The sequence below is a fragment of the Neopelma chrysocephalum genome, unplaced genomic scaffold (genome assembly GCF_003984885.1).
Source record: "Neopelma chrysocephalum unplaced genomic scaffold, ASM398488v2 Primary Assembly neopelma1_84, whole genome shotgun sequence".
Taxonomy (NCBI): Eukaryota; Metazoa; Chordata; class Aves; order Passeriformes; family Pipridae; genus Neopelma; species Neopelma chrysocephalum.
The window spans coordinates 7,330,996-7,348,247 of record NW_020897746.1 but is presented as its reverse complement, the minus strand read 5'-3'; the positions used below and the strand labels follow the sequence as shown (position 1 = coordinate 7,348,247).

At 38.7% G+C, this 17,252-nt stretch overlaps 1 protein-coding gene across 5 annotated transcripts in view; it reads right to left on the bottom strand.

Moving 5' to 3' along the window:
* The window catches only part of STXBP4 (syntaxin binding protein 4), a 67,574-nt gene that overhangs the window by 11,323 nt on the left and 38,999 nt on the right, over positions 1–17,252 (bottom strand). For all 5 annotated transcript variants that reach the window (XM_027691615.1, XM_027691616.1, XM_027691614.1 and 2 more), the window contains one exon: positions 4,941–4,998. In XM_027691615.1, the coding sequence (XP_027547416.1) occupies positions 4,941–4,998 (58 nt within the window). The remainder of the gene's footprint in view (positions 1–4,940; positions 4,999–17,252) is intronic.

Sequence of the window (17,252 nt, the reverse complement as noted above, 5' to 3'; positions counted from 1 at the left end):
AACCCAGAATATTATAAAATATTGAATATAGAATATATGATGTGTCAGCTTTCCAAGTAAAAACTTGATTTGTTAGGCATGATTTCAAACTCCACCAGAACACATCATGTATGGTTTTTACTAACCTGTATTTTATAAGTATTGACTTTAGGCTTCTACTTAATATGAACCAAATTCTCTGCCTTCCAATGAAGGCACCTTCATTGCCTTCTTTGACACGCTGAAGCACAAAAGGCCTCCATGGGAAGCTTCTGATTTTTAGATAAACTGCTGAAAGATAACCCTAAATCAAACCTTACTGTTTCCCCTTTGTTGTAAGATAGAAAACATCACAGGCCCTAATACATCTGAGGGAGAAGATCCCAAAAGTTTAAAACATTTGCTAACTTTTCCTTGCCTTTCAGGGAAATTTCAGATAAATGTTCTTGAGGAAAATAGCAGTTAATGTGGAATATTTGGAATGTAGCCCTATTAAAATGCTAGAAAAACAGTGTTTACAGGGGCAAAATTCACAGCTGGTCCTTACAAACCACATACATATGCAAGGAGTGGGTGGGAGTAGGAGGGAGAATAGCAAGGCCCTACCTAATTTTAGGTGCCAGCCTCATGATACAGAGCTGCCATATGTTAAAGGTGAACACGGTGGGAGGGTGGAAGAGATTAACCAGAATGGGTTTTCTGGGGAAAAATTAGTGTCCCAGCTCTGGGGTTTTATACTGTTCCTGTGGGATTCTTAACTGGCAGAACATAACCATAAATTAGCATGTATGGGCCTCACTGGGAGGGCAGTTCTGCATAGATTGTTTCTCCTGTTTGAAAATCAAACCCAGAAGTTTCTAATTCACAAAATCTGTTCAATGACAGAATGAATACACACTGTTTGCACTGCTGGACTTTAATGCTAGAGCATACAACAAAAGTGAGATTTTGTTCTAATATTGGTTACAACACTTAGTAAACTCATTCAGCTTTACACCTGAACTAAGCCTGGGCAAACCCAGCCACAGGTCTAACTTTAGAAGTGAACAAGATGTCCTTTCTCTTATTTACAAAACTTTTCCCATCCTAATGCCTCCCAGCTGACTGGTAAGTGCACACACACTCATCTGGATGTAGATGATACTTTATAAGGGCTCATTAGCCCCTTTGTGTTTCTGGGATTTACAGATAAAATGTCTATTTCAGACAGGAATTTCTATTAGAAAATCAGTAATTAAATTTCTTACAACAGAACAGTCTTAATTGTCTAATAAGTAAAATTAATTAATGAACTTTTTTACCTTATTATGTGGGGTTTCTTCAATACACTGGTCCTACAAGCTCAAGACAAACAATGGAAAAATTGGAGAGGATCCAGTGGAAGGTCACCAAGATGATGAGAGGGTTGGAGAACTTGGCACATGAAGAAATGTTGAAGGAGTTGGGTTTGTTCAGCCCCCTCTTCTCACAAAGATGTACAGCACAGACAAGAAGCAATGGGCATAAGTTGCTTCAAGGGAAATTCTGTCTAGATTAACAAAATATTCCTCACTGTGAGAACAACTAAACTTTGGAATAGAGTACCCAGGTAGGTGATGGAATCTCCCTGACTACAAATATCCAAGTCCTGGTTTGCAGGGCTCTGGGTGACTTACTCTTGAACAGATGGTTAAATGAGATGACTCTTCCAATCTAGACTTCTCTATGATTTTATTCCATTACTTTGGAATGGCAATGGACTGCTGAAAACCCCATCAGGACACATTCAGTTGTCACCTTGAGCAAAATGAGGTCAGAATCTGAACTCCTCTTAACCAAACTGGCTGAAATAAATACTGATAGAAATTCCAGCTGTAAATTGGTGATGAGACAGGCACCAGTGCTGTGTTTTATTCACTCACTGACTGATGGGGCACCAATCTGTGCCGTGTGTGAATGACTGGCTGTGTTGCTACATGCAAAACCCAGCAGTGCTTGCCCTCTCTGTTACTTTAAAATACACCAGGTTATCTTAAAACATATCTGAGGTCAATCTCAACCTTTCTTGTCCAGCAGGAGGAAAGTTACATTCTCAGTGAAGCTGATCCCTACCTACTGCTGTAATTTTTGTCTTTCTAAGAACTGATAATTTATATGATATTAGTAAGACACTTGAACTTGCTTTTTTTCCCCAATGCACACTGAGCTGTAGCTCATTACAGTTTACATTACAGTTTGCTATCCCATGGTAATCCCTGCTCTTAATGCCCAGCACAGACTCACGCCAGTTTTAGCACTCTAAAAGTTAGTTTTCTCACACTTACAGCACTTTGTGACCAATCCTGGCAACCTGGCTGATTGAAAATAATTTACTGAGACTGAAATGATTTGCTGAATAAAGGGGTGATTTCAAAAATTGTCAGAAGGTGAGGATTCATGGGCAAGATACAGCTTTCCCTGGTAGGTACAGGGCGCTGCTCAGCCCCATGTAAATGTTTTATTCATGTCAGTTATTCACATAAGTGGGTTTCACTTTAGTGTGTAACACAAGCCAGCTGGTTTGCTTCTTTTAAACTCTGATTTCTCATGCACTTCATATTGCTACACCCCTTCAGAGATATTTATGGAAATTTCACAGCAAGCTGTCTCAAGCTTATGTGCTATTAAGATTCCATTCTGGGGTGTTTACTGCATTAGATTTATAATGTATAGATTTATGGACTCAGCTACTTGATAGCCCAATAAAGCATGTTGGAACCGAAGGCAACTACTAATTAAAATAATATTTGATTGTCCTTAGCATACTGTAAAACTGCTGTGGATTTAAACAAAGCCATTGCAGCTCCTATAGAGCCTCACAGCCCAACTGCACAGGAAGAAAACTGGCAATTCCCATCTGAGAGCAGTTCAACTGTGGCACCACTTTGGGAATGTTTTCCTATTTGTATACATGGAACTGGGCTAGTGTTGAAATACTCTTAAGCCCCTCATGGCTTTGGCTGGGCTAAAAATGAATGAAAGGATTCTAAAATAGAATAAAAGGATTGACATTCACAGCCAAAGAGAACAAGAAGGTTACAGCATTAGTACCAGGGTTGTGAGGTATCAACTATTCTGATAATCCCCATTTAAACAATTAGATTAAATCCTCCTGGGAAGGATCAGCTGATAAGATGCCCCTCAAGCTAAGTTCCTCCTAGAAAAGGATATTTTCAATGTTGGTTTTCACCTTGAAATCTCCACCATTCGATGTCAGAAACAAGGGACTTATGCAACCCCTGCTCCTTGCTCCAAACTGAACCTTCTCAGATGACTTTGTACACAATACACAGTGTAGTAAGAGGGGTGAATTGCCAAGCATGCAAACAGCCTGGCTTACACTCTGCAAAGGCATTTGGAAACAGTCATGAAACCAAAATAAGGAAATAGTTAAAAATAATATTAATTGCCATGATGTGCTATTGAAATGCTCAGTTAATTCCATTCTAATGAACTGCATTAACAGCTCTGAACACCGCTTGTGGTGACTCCACTCAGAAGGAGTTTTTAGCCATAAAGGGTGATTTCATACCCTTCTCTGCAATTAAAATGGGTACATTTGCCTTGCCTGCCACACAAAGACTGACAGGCAGAACTTTATAGGACAGACTACAGAAGGTAACAGTGATGGCAAACCCAGGGCAATTTCGTCTGCAACGCTGGGAGCACATGGAGAGGGCAGAAAATTCCTGATTTATTAACAATCAGATGTGCCAAAATTCCTGAAAAAGCTTTCTCACGTGAAACCCTGAGTTCAAATCTGTAGTTTCAGCAAGTGGGGATAACGTGCAAATTAGGCTTCCACCACCTAGGGTAGCTGAGATTCTCCTGTTGCTAATAAGCATCTGGTTGTCACCTCTGCAATGGTTCAGCATCCACGTGCAGAGCTCAGGAGGAAATGCCTGCACACATTCAGCACATCCAGCTTTCTGCTGAGTCATCCACATACCTACTTGAGCGAGAAGCACAGCAACAAACCCAAAATAAAACAGAAATGGGGGGGATGTTTCAAGAATGTGACATCTCTCCTCTTCTGATTCTAAATTTTACTTGCTATTGTTGATAGATAACACTGTCTTCAAGCTCAGTTTGCAGTCACACAGGTATAAACCCAGGGTATTACCCAGAAAACTATCCAACTTCCCAACTGTCCTATCATGGCTCTCTGTATGAACAGACAGAGCCCAAGGGAACAGTGCTCTATTTTAATAGTTGCTCTTGTATTTCTTTCCATTGCTCTGGAATTGGCTTTTAATTCACTTTCATTTCCTAAGTTATTTTTCTACAATTTTTTTTGGTATAAATCTTATGTAGTAACCTACATCTGTCTGCAAGGAAAAGCCACCCTTTGATTAGAGCTGGAATGCAGGATCATATACAGTGTGTTTGGAAACCTCTGCAGGAAAAAACCACGTCTGCTTTAATAGATCTTGCTCGAGGCAGCACGGGGTGAGGCAAGGACAGCAGAGCAGTGTGCTTGAAAAAAAGGGAAAAAAAGGTCCCTGCTTTTCTTGCCTAGTTAATGCATCAAATTCAATGTTATTTACCTGACTTTTAGAAGAGTTTGGGATAAAATAAATTTATTTGCTGCCCTTCCTCTCTTTTAGGAGACTGCAGAAATCCACCTGCAAAATGGCATCTTTCTGGCACCTATAAGAATTAAACTATATGCAAATTTCAGCAGTTAGAATAACCTGCTATTAATTAAATCCATGAGATACATGGAATGGAGACGAATTGTATTTTTCACCATTTGCTTCAATCGTTTAGAGGAATAATAAAAAAACCCCTATTATACAAATTAATTCTCACTATATTCTGGAAAAAAACCCAGCATACAGTACAATGTACAATAAATTTCTCCACTATTTCTAGTTTAAAACTGTGTTCAGTTTGATGTGCTTTTATTACTTCTCTGACCCGTTTTCCCCAGAACTACTCACTTGATAAAATACTTGATTCCATCAGCTGTATAAGCCTCTTCCCATCCATAAGGCAGACCTAAGAGGAGATAAAGAAATAAGATGTCTCTCTAAGCTCAAGTGACACACAGAACAGTTTTGAGACAGTGAAAGTTAAAACACTGTAATCTCAAACCATGTCATAAAAAGATTATAAATTCCTGCTATTTTTGCAACAAATAATAATGTAAACAATACAATTTAACAAATATTTCCTGTGCTATAAACCATTTGATGATATTTTTATTATTAGAATGATGAGTAATACTTTTAGTAGGGTGCTATACTATATCCCTTTAAAAATTAAATTTTCCTATCAAATCTTTACCTTTTTAATTACCATTTGTTCAAAAGCAACTTTTTGTAGGGTTTGAAAAGTGCTGGAGAAAGAAGCATCAGTCAATGTGTAAAAATGCTCCTGCTTTTGGGATACTGTACTGTAAAGTCTATAAAGTGCAAGGTCCTGAAAAATGGCTTTTTTTGGAGACTAGAAATATATATAAAATTTAAATATGCGAGAAAAAATTGTTCTGGAGGAGTTTTTGCTTGAAAGTCATCTCCAAATGTGAGTGTCTCAGGAGTTAAACTATTTTTGTTCCAGTCCAAGTGTATCTCAAAGACCAGCTCATTAGAACCATCTGTGAGCCTGCTTTAGATTGGGAGCTTTGATTTGGGAAATGTGCTGGACCGCACGCACCATCTGAGCTTTGGGAGCTGCTTCCTACCCAGGGCTGCCCTAAGTGCACACATACATATTTTTTTTAAAATTCTTTTGCAAGGCTCATTTGCTCCCGTTGTCACACCTTTGTCTCTAGCGGGTCCTTATTTCTTAAAAATCTGGAAAGCCACAACCTCAGTTCTCCAATAGAAACAGGGTAAGGACTTGGCAGAATGAAGCAGGTACAAACCACCTGAGAAGAGATTATACCTGTAGGCACCAAGTGAAGAGCAGCAAGGAACCAGAACTCCAGAATTCAGGAAGGGAACTTGAGAGGTAAGGGTAAGAACAGTACCATGATTATTCAGTGCAGCTTGAAAAAGCCCACTGGATTAATTTTTTTCCTCTGACTTTTACCCCTTTAGTCACTTGTCTCAGGCTTCTTCTCATTTTCAGTTTAGAGCAGATCTATACAATCTGTTCCACAAAACATGCCACCTACTACCTTGTAGAGAGAATAATCCACAGCCACTTCCCTTTAAACACAAGGTACCTGCTGTGGAGCAGTTTTCAGGCTCTGGCTCCATTGTGAAGGAAGGAAGAAAAGGATGTTTCAAGTTATAAATATGCTAGACATGATCACTAGTTCTTCCTTCCTCTCCCATGAAAGATGGGACCTTTATTCAACATGGATATTTTCTGATGATTTAAATGGCAATAGGATTCATCCCTCAATTGCTTCCATCTGCCCTGGCCTTTCCTCGCTCCTGCCTGCAACACGCACGTCCAAAATAAATGACAATGGATTTGCTCAATTATGAATAAAAGCTCAGCATCTGCTCTGTGCTCACATGGATCCCCTACATCACCTGTTTCATTCATCAGTGATAATTACACTTTTTTCACTGGTGATCTGATTAAAATTGTGTCTTTTTTTTTTCCCCTTCTAAACGAAGAATAGCATGTAGGTAGCAATGGTAACTGATGTTCTGTATTCTTCCCTTAACCACTGAAGACTATGCTTTTCAAAAACACTGAATACATTTGTCACCTAGAAATGAAACTCTGGAGATATCTCCACAGCTTTATCTGCCTTTTTGACTTTATATGCATTTGATTGTATATCCTGCCTGTTCTTTGCTTCAAGGTTCCACTACATCTGTAGGTTTTTAATGCATTGATTTGCCACATTTTTACTCTCCACTAGTTTTTCACTGCTGTTGCCTTTACTCCATTCCTTCCCTTTCAGATTTGTACTTCTATTCCTTGTATTTCCCATGGTAGCCAGGAGGCTCTCATGTTTTGCATCCTATTTCCCCAGACATGATCTCCACTTCCTTCAAGCTCGCTGTCTCCATGAATCATTCATAAGTTGATCTACTTCCTCATGCTCTATTTTTTCACACCCTCCAGGGTCAAATTTGTTGTCTGTCCCAGGACCTGCCTTGAAAGACTGCTAAGCTCTCACCTGGAGTAAATGGGAGGTAAAGGAGCTGAAACAGTCAGAAATACAGTCTGAAAGATACAGGGTTTAGCCCACATAAACTCCAGCAATCTCTGATTTCCTGCATATTTATAATTTCTTGTGTGAACTGCTACAGTCTTTGATGAATCTTCATAAATAATAAATCTCGGCTGCAGTTGCCTGCATAGATCATCTTGAAAGATTACAGGTTTACAGTATTTAAAAACTAGTTCTTTTCAGCAGAAAATACAGGGCTTCTTGCTATTCAAATATTTGTGATTATTTACCTTCTGGAAGGTAAAGCTGCAAAAGCAATTGTGCATGCAAAAGGAAGAACAGTCTCCTGAGAGAGTGCACTTCAGCCAAAACACATTGTAAACTACCAGTATTTTGTTCTGAGTATATGCATTTAATTAGGGTTAGTGCAAAAAAAAAAAAAAGTCTATAGTTCTATGTGAAAAAAGACCAACAAGAAACCAGTTGCTGTTGTTTGTGCCCCAGCCCTGCTGCAGCTGGTCCCAGAGAGCCAGTCAGGATCCCTGGTGACTGCTTCCCTCCTTCCCTGCGAGATGCCTGCTGGGATAACCACTGCTGGAAAGTCAACATTATATAAAGCTGAAAGGAAATGAAGCCCTTGGGCAAACAGAGTCCTCCTGATCCTTGATAAGTGTGGAGCTCATGGATCTTTATCACTTCCCTGGGTTAACAGGACAAACAAACTGCACCGGCGCTGACACCGGGTGGGTTGCAGGAAGAAAGATGAGCATCAGCCCCAAATGATAAACTTCCCTGGAGTGACAGACATTAAAGGCTGTGCCTCCTGTTCCCAAGGCAGGATGTGTGTGCTCTCCCTCAATAACAGCTGCACACAGCATGATCAAAGTATGTCTCTAAAGGAAAAAGGGGGAAGTAAAGATATTAGGAAAAAGCCTCATTTTTCCCTGGTTATCAGTTATCGAACCTATAAACTCTGCAGTAATGCAGCTGGGTGGGGTTTTTTCCTCAATAAGTTAGTTAAAAATTATTACAGCAAAACATATGTGCAGATCAGCAGATGAAGCCAGTAAAGCAGATACCAGAGCAGAATATTCAGTTGACTCAAAGCTGCAGTTATTTTCCTAACACAGAAATCCTGCAGTCCAAATACCTTCTATTTTGCTTATTTTCTGATAAAATTACTCAAAAGGAAATGAGAGATTTAGAGACTATAGTAAGAATTGTTAAAAAAAAAATGCACTGTGCACTAGGATTCTATCTAGATTTGGCCTATTTAGATGCTTCAAGATAAGTATGTCTTCAAGTGCTTTATTTTGGCCTTGAGGCCAGACTTCAAAACCCTCCTTCCATTACAAGCAGGCACCAAACACCAGTGATGAATTTGGAAGGAGTGCTTAGGGACAGCTGCCTACCAGAGGTGCAAACCTCACCCTAAACACTCTTTTGTGAAGCACAAACTAATTTCCAGCATTGTGCACAGCTCTGTTATCCACCATTAAAAGGATGTCTGGCTGCAATTCCTTTCCTGTTAGGGGTAAACAGCCTCGTGGCTGTACTTGGAATTAATAGCAAGTATCAAGCTTAAGGGATGTAGTGTCTCTCTGGAATTCAAAAGCCACATTGTACAAATATTCTGTTTCACAGTGAACCATTCTGTGACCAACAACAAAAATAAGGATGTCTTTTTTACATATCCTTTTACCTTTTACAACTTTTCCAGTTGTACATATCTTTTAAACGTACAAGAGTATAGGCTAGCTCATACCTTTTATTTCTCTCCTTATAATTTATTTATATTTAATATTAGATTCTCAAAAATGATGAAGTTTTTTTAAGAAACAGGAATTACCTGCTAAAAGGATTTCTGATATCCAAGATGTGCTACAGGACATTAAACCCAGTTTTCTCTGTCACTTGATAAATGTGGGTTTGAATTCTGATCTCTTTTCAATAGCCACCAATTCCAGCTCTTATCAACACTTAAACCTTCCTCATGTGGCCTCAGTAACGAAGCAAAACTTGTTAGTGAAGATCTCCAATGCCTTTGGCTCTTCCCTTTTGAGCTACCTGGGCAAAGCAAAGGGGATGGAAAGCGGAAGGTCTGACTTGGGGGTTCTAAGTTATCTGGTCTTGGACTCCAGAGTGCTACCGGAATATGGGAATATCCCAGATAAGAGACTACAGGTATCACATGAGATATGAGACCAGCAGAGGAACTTCCCTGTGATTTATGTAATTTGACACAGCTAAAGCAAAACTCTGTGGAGAAATATCCACCCTTGTTTGGCGAGTGTTGTCAGTGGGGTGCTGGCAAAAGATGGGCTTTTATTTTTTTGAGGCTATCAATAATATAAACTGTATTTTACTGCTTATTTGGGAATTAAATATGAACAATCAGATTCAGAAAAACAGCTTTCAGAAGTGAGTATGCTCTTCTGGCATTTGCTTGTGTGTCACTTTAGACCACTTCAAGTGCTCTTCCCAAAACCAAATGTGTTTCCTTTCGTGAATAATACCCTGCTAAGGGGACATTCCATTCCTTTCTTTCACATATCAAATTCCATTTTAAAGAAATTGCTTTTTTTCTTTTGTTGTTGGTGACTTAATAAAACAAAGATGGAGTCAGTAGTCTTCAAGTGGAGACGTGGGAAATACTAGCAACTGAAATTTATGTTAATTTAGAGTATGGCTGGCAGATTGGCTTGTCTCCCTTCAGTCCTGTTCCTAGAAACCATGCTTCAGGAAAAATATTTGTCTTACTTTGGATATTCAGGGCGTGGTGAAAGATGAGCTTGTGTATTCCCACTGCCTATAAATCACAATATATTGACCCATCTATGTGTTGGCAAACCCATTAATCTCTTATTAAAACAATTAGAAATCAAGTTACAATACAGAATGAGTTATTAAATAGTTTGTTTCTCATGCTGAAGGATTATATGATCAACTTTAAGATCTTTTTGGTAATTTTGAAATTACAAACTGTTATAAATATCTTTCTTCTATTCTAATATTTGTCTGTGAATAGCTTGGTACAGTTAATTAGAAACAGTTTGGATACAACAGTAATTGAAACATAAGAACAATGACCAGTCAACTGACTGATTTAAGGAACTAAGAATGACCTCAAACAGTACATGTGATCAGACATTAGTATAAGAATATTCCTCTCCTACTTAACAAGGGAACTCCACATTTAGCACAAACTCTGCCCAGTGTGTGCACTTAAATTCTTCAGAAAGAAGTGAGAGCTACATTCAGCTGAGCAATGAGGTTGCTGCTACGTGTCTTCAAGAAGAATAATTACCTTTCAAATTGTACCTGAATATTGGAAATGCAACAAGAAAAACCCAAACTACGTATTTTTCAAATGAAGACTAATTTTCTCCAGGTCTGTAGGTTCCAAGCAATTCAGACAGTTATTAAGATGAGAAGCAAACAGAGGAGCTGATGCTCATTTTTACCCATGCAGGAGTTCAGGAGTCAAAGCACAAAATAAGCACAACTCACTTAAAAAGGGCAACAAAACACTGCCTTCTCTCTGCTGATGGCAACAGCCAGTTACACAGGGAAGGCAGAAGTCACAGGGCTTGCAGCACAAGTTCTAGTAATGATTACTTTTTTTATGTGATGTCATCACCTTTCAGAAAAAAAAAGAAGTAATGAATTAGCAACTTGCATGGAAAAAAACAAGCTTATTTCAATGTGCTTCTAATAAAATCAGTATGTATCACATTTGGCTTCCAAGGCCTTTCCACATACCACACATTTGATAGTCAGTTGTTCAACAACTGGTTTTGAGGAAGCCAAGCAATATGTCCCTCACCATTACTGTTATTTTAGTCATTTATCTATTTAGTCATTAGTCAAGAGAGCATCAGCCCTCAAAAGTGAGGGAGAGTGAAAGCAGGGAGGAGTTTCAGACCACCTCATTCTGACCAAACACCGGATTTTGCATAATCTACTGGCTCTTATTATTTGCTTTTAAAAATGCTCTTAACACCCTGATGATCTGACAATTATTTTTGTATTTTTCACCTACACTGCTTCTCTCTCAAATGCTACTGCCTGTCCAGTGAAAATACAAAAGAATGCAGTGACCAGCTACCCCCAAATTATTTTGCTTATTGTGGTTAAGAATCTGTGGATAAGGTGGAGGCGATACAGAAAAAACCAGAAAACTGCAGAATGCAGAAATCTACCCCTTCACAGAGAAGGCTGCTAAGAAAAAAAATCATACCAGTGCTCCTTATCCTCCAGTGGCTCCCATCTGCCTTTAGTTTGCCAACTCTAAGATGTTTTGTTTTATTTCAGTGTTAAAGGCTGCAATAACAGAGTCTCAATTAGTGACACAGCAAGAGAAATACAGCACCCGAGGATCACAGAGCTGGGACTGCTCCCTGGTAAGGTCTTAAAAATGGTAAAAGCACGTTCCCTAGTACATTTTTTTCAGTCTTGTCCAGCTTTTAAAAAATATTCCTTTCTAAGAATTCATTGCAGGCTTTTTCTTTTACAGTCTCCCACTAGTGACTGTTAACATGACATTGTCTATTTGGGATGAGTCAAGAACACATTATTGCTTCCATTGCTGACTGAACACACTGCAAGTTCCAAAGCAATTTTTGATGAATATTTGCATAAGTGAAATTGAAATTCATTTTGTTTATACCTGTGAATCTCAAACTGCTGAAGAGAAGACAGAAAACACATTATCAATCCTCAAATTAGAGAAACAGCCCATCACTGGGGAATTCTACACCAATGCCATTAGGCTAAAAACATAGTTAAATTCACAGAAGTTAAGTACTCTCTTGAGAACATTCTTGTTCTCAATTGGTACAATCCACTTTCAGCTGATTAAAAAGAATCTGGAATAACACATTCTTATTCCAGAAACACAAGGCTCTGCACACAGGGCTTTCACAACCAGTTCTAGGTAACAGCCTGGAATAACTGTATGGCCCAGCTCTAAACTTTTCCTCAGTTTCCCTCCTTTCTTGCTCCCCTGATCCCTCTGTTCCCAAATTCATCCATCTCCTCCTTTCCTTTACTGGATCAACTCCTCTTGTCACCATCTATTGTGTGATCCACCCACTTCCATCACTGTCATCTCACATTGCTCACTGACGCATGTGATTGTTAAATATAAGTTTAATTAGAAAGCATTCATTGGTAACAAATTAAAATGACTGGCTAAAATTAGAATTGAGCAGAAATTGTCTGAGATTTAAAAAGCAATAGTATTACATGATAGGCCTTTCTTGCTAAGTAATATCTTACTTTTTTGCACTGATGATGCAATTAAAACTGCTCAGGGGGCTGGAATGAACCACCTACAATTGAGAGACAGAACTACTCTGCTGAGCTCATTTCACAGTAAGTACAGACCAAAGTAATACTTTTTCCTTTTGCAGAAAAATTGTAAAAAGACATCAATTCAAGATATCCTTTTAGCCCGATACAAAAAAGCCTTTAGTTACACCTAAGTAAAAGAAGGAGTTTATTTACAGGAAGATATGACTTCAAAGCCAGTGTATTTTAAAAGTAATGCTAAAAGTTCTTAAAATCTAGGATAGATACATTTCGTTTTTTGTTATAAATCTGCCGAAAGGAAACAAAAAAATGCACAGTGTGCCTCAATTTAGCACACTGGATTTTACTTGAACTGTAAAGGTGACATTTATAGGTAAAGGTAAAATTGTGTTATCAAAGACAATACCCAGAGCAATCAGTAATGCAAGGTAAAAATCCCCATCCAACTGCCAGTCAATGATCCATATGCCTCAGGCCATGAGGTAAGAAATCCAGTATGAGCCATACACACATTTTGTACCTCCTTTAGGTCTCCTTCATGAGCACCAAGCAATTATGTTTTTCCTCTTGCAAAATTCTCCTTAAAATATACTTTTAAAAAGCTTCCTCTCATTCTTGGCAATCAACTTTCTCTGTACTTCTTCCCATTTAAATTATCACACTTGTGCACCATGCATGTCTAAGGAACTCTGCTGGCCCTCAGCTTCTCACTCCTACCTACTGAGGAGAAGTGAAAAAATGTGACAACTGCAGGAGCTGACAGCAAATCCTCCCAGCCCTCCGAGACAAGATGAGCCCTGATAGCTCCAGCACACATTGATTCCCAACAAAGGGCTGCTCATCCCCCCTCCCCTTGTCAGCTTCGATCCAGATCTCTCAGGATGCTCGGAGTTGTGAAGCCAAAGAAAATTAACTCAGCATTAGCTGCCAAAAGCAAACACTTCTCTGGTTCAGCTCCACGCTGCAAGGTTGGGGTATTTGTTGTTATTACCTGAAATAAGGAGGCAGGTGCTCCCTGAGGGGGGTGTGGACACACACGGAGAGACATCGGGGCACCCACCTCTCCCTGTCACCAGCTGACTGAATCTGAACTGTGCTTGCAAGTCAAAAAAGAGGGATGTCAGCCCTGAGAGCTCAAGGTTCAATTCCCACCTTACCCCCTGCATACTTTCGGAGTTTCAGACACTGATCTGGGACTGAGATCAATCCCTGTCTCACCTGTGTGTTCCCTCTGACTTGTGAGCAAACTGTGTCTCCACGCTACGGAATTTCAAAGTTTCTTTCCTCCTCCTTCATGTCAAAACACAATACTATAATGAAGGTTTAATATACTGAAATTCTAAGCATTATGTCAACAGAAATTAATAAAAAGACAATTCAGGAAGTATTTACCATCCAGTAAAATTGTTGATTCTGGAGAGTTTTGACTTCAGTCTCCATAGTTACCAAGAGCAACTACAACTTGTATGGGAAGAGGCACAAAGTCAATTAATTTTTTCATAGAGGGGTCACACTATGAACTACACAAGACTGTAGACTTTTAAAGGTCTGCTTTTTAATGAAGTCTTCCTTAAGAGATGCTGGCAATTATCCTAATGAGACTGCACTAATCTTGTTAGGTCATCTGCATTTTAAGATATAATAATATCACTTGTTTTTCATTACTAAAATGTTTTGATTTGAAAGTCAGGACAGACAGTGCCTATTCAAAAGCTGACTCATCTTTTCTCATTAAAGGTAAGTGAATGGAGAGAGAATAATTTGCTTTTCTAGCAGCAATAACAGAGTTCTGAAATCTAGGTCACCTTAAAGAACTGTCTTAAAATACAAGCTTTAGACACTGAATTGTGGTTTTCCTTGCTGTGGAACATGGGGAATAACATGCATATTCAGTTACCAATAAATCAGCATGCAACTCCTTCATAATTGATACTCTAAATATATTTTCTGATTTGATCAGGCCATAAAATTATTCCATCCTTATTAGTGTCATCTTTTATCTGGCTTCTCTGCTTGCACATAATTACTGTAATGTTCTGATTCTTGGACATCAAATTAAACAAGCAGGGTCTAATTCCTGGGCCCTGTAACAACATCTACAAGTAAGACCAGTCGAGTGAAAACAATGTCATTCCCTACTCACATTCAACAAAACGTGGGTTTAGTCCAAGGAAGAAGGGTTCAGGGATAATTCAGGATTTAAAACCCATTGGGAAACGGACATTTCTTTGAAATGCCATTGAAAAACAGGATTAGAATTTTGTAAGAGCTTGACTAACTGGATCAAATGTTGGAAATAAATAGGGTGCAAGTGAATGAAGACAACAGCAAAGTGTTGTATCTGAGGTGTGGACAATCAGCTGCACAGAAGGAAGTGGGTGCACCCAGCTGCCTTTGGTTCTGGGGCACAGGAGAGCCCAAACTTCACACAAACCACTAACATGAAGCTACTGGGGCAAGGCAACACCATTTGGGAACTATATTGGTGTGCTATATTTTAAAGCAAACAAGCTTATTCCATTTTTGTCTCCCACAGGAAGGTCCCAACTACAGAATTCAATACAACTTTGATGAATTGGAGAGGAGTCAGAGAAATAAGAAGGTGAGGAAAAAAGGAAAGGGTAAGGAAAAAAAATCAGCTGACTGGTATTATTTATTTGGGGAACAGAAAACAGAGGGGAGACACTACATGGCCTTCAAATATGTTAAAAGCTGCCACAAAGAGGAAGGTAGTGGGGTGTTTTCAATAACTCAAGGGGTCAAGACAGGTAGTAATGAGCTTTAACTGCAATGAAGAGGATTTAGGCCAAAGGTAAAGGTTTCCTAATGGCAAAGATAATTAAGGATGGGAATAGTTCGCCCACAGAGGCTGTGGGATTTACTAGACAAATACCTGTTTGGATTAATGGAGATATAATTCATGGTGCTGGAGGCACATGGATGCACTACCTGACTGCTGGAGGTCCTTTCCAGCCAAATCTTTTCTGATTCCTTGGTGGCAAAGTACTGAGTGCTACTTTTACAAACTTTGGTGTGATTTACATTACATGCAGACAGTTCTTCTGCTTCCCATTTGCAAGGCATTTTTATGTCTTGTGTTCACAGAAGTAATACATTTTAATTTTATCACGTACCAAAAGTCTCTTCTTGCCTCCTTCTAAGCCTTTCTTGTAAACCCAAGCCAATTCTGGGCATAGGAACAGGGTTTAGATTATGGTTTTTAGGCTTGTTGTGCAGCACCTGAAGTCACATCCCGATAATAATACTAAAGCCAAGCAAAACAACAAAACCACAGCCAAAGGTATAAATGCAAAAGGTTTTGGGGTTTTTTTTTGCCTTCCTAATAAACTATTCAACACTGATTTGGCTCCACTGGTGTAACTTATTTCCATAACATTACAGGCACTGCTTTAAAGTACAGGCATGCACATAAATATTACTGTTTCAGCAGTGATGATGCTACAGCTCAGCATTCTCACTTCTTTTTTTTTTGTGAGTCAGGGATCACTACTCAACCTCAAAAACTCTCATAGATTATCATAATAAATCTTGTAATTGAAAAGAATATAAAAGTGCCCAGGTTCTGCAGACAAGTTGTAAATCAGTCATAAGAGTTTTGTGGTTCAGTGGCTGACGACAGAACTGAGCCTGGAAACCACAGCTATAATGCTAAATTGCTTTGAAATATGTGGATGACTATGCATTAAAAAATTAATGTGGATCAAGCACATGGCACTGAAACATTGCATCAAACATATAGTAACACAGAATTGCAATTAAAAAAAGCAACAGACCCAAACCACTAAAACATTGTCAGATAATTGTCTGCCTCTGTTCTCCAATCTGTGCCTCTTTGTAAGTCATGCCCTTTCCCAAGGAAGATTTCCAGAAGGTAAGACAGTGTAAAGGTACCACCCAACACATTTTTTTTTAAATGTCAACTCAGATAAGACTCAACAGCAAAAAGTTAATTGAATAACTTAATGTTATTACTTTTGACAAAAATGAAATTACCTCCCCATTAAGTATTTTTGTTTTGAGGAAAAAAACTTCAACCTTCAGGGACTTGTAAAACTGTGCAATTTTTCTTTGGATAAAACAGTTGATAAATTCTCTTTTGGGAAGACTCACCTCTTTTGTTGTTGTTGTTGATCAAAGTTTCAAAGGAATAATGCATTTTTATTTCACCAAAAGTAATATTTTCTAATGGAAGTACTGTCTCAGAAAGTGTTTAATTGACAAACATAAGCTTTTTATCTTTAAAGCATGCAGCACTGATTTTAATTCTTTTGCTAGCAAAAAACTATTAAAAAGGGAGCTGTACAGCTGTGTTCAGGATATACACTGTATAATTTAATAGGTCTCTTCTATTTCTGATTTCAGTAATTCACTGAAATATTTATGGCCTTGCCAGAACAATGAATACACAGAGTTATGTTTTTAGTTATCATTAGGCTGCTCCTTCCCAGGCAGCTCTTCCAGTAAGGAAGAAAAGGCACAGTTCTAGTTTATTAGCTGAAAGAATGTCAAAGGTATTCCCTCCCAATGCAGACCCATCCCCACAAATTGGATCTTGCAGGAAATAATTTTCTCTCTCTAATACTAAAAATACAAGAAGACAAAGCAACATGAGTTTCAGCAAACCTTAGCAATCAGCCAGTACTCCTGGGGTCAGCAGGAGACACGTATTTTGATATTCAGCCTCTGCAAATGCATCTTTAATATCACTAACCCAGTAACAGGAGTCAAGTTAACCAGGACACGCCTGTCCATGCTACAATTACATCTGGATTTTGATGTACAGGCATAAAAAAGGGGATGAGGAACAGCCCATGTTTACATGTCAGCTTAATAGAAACTC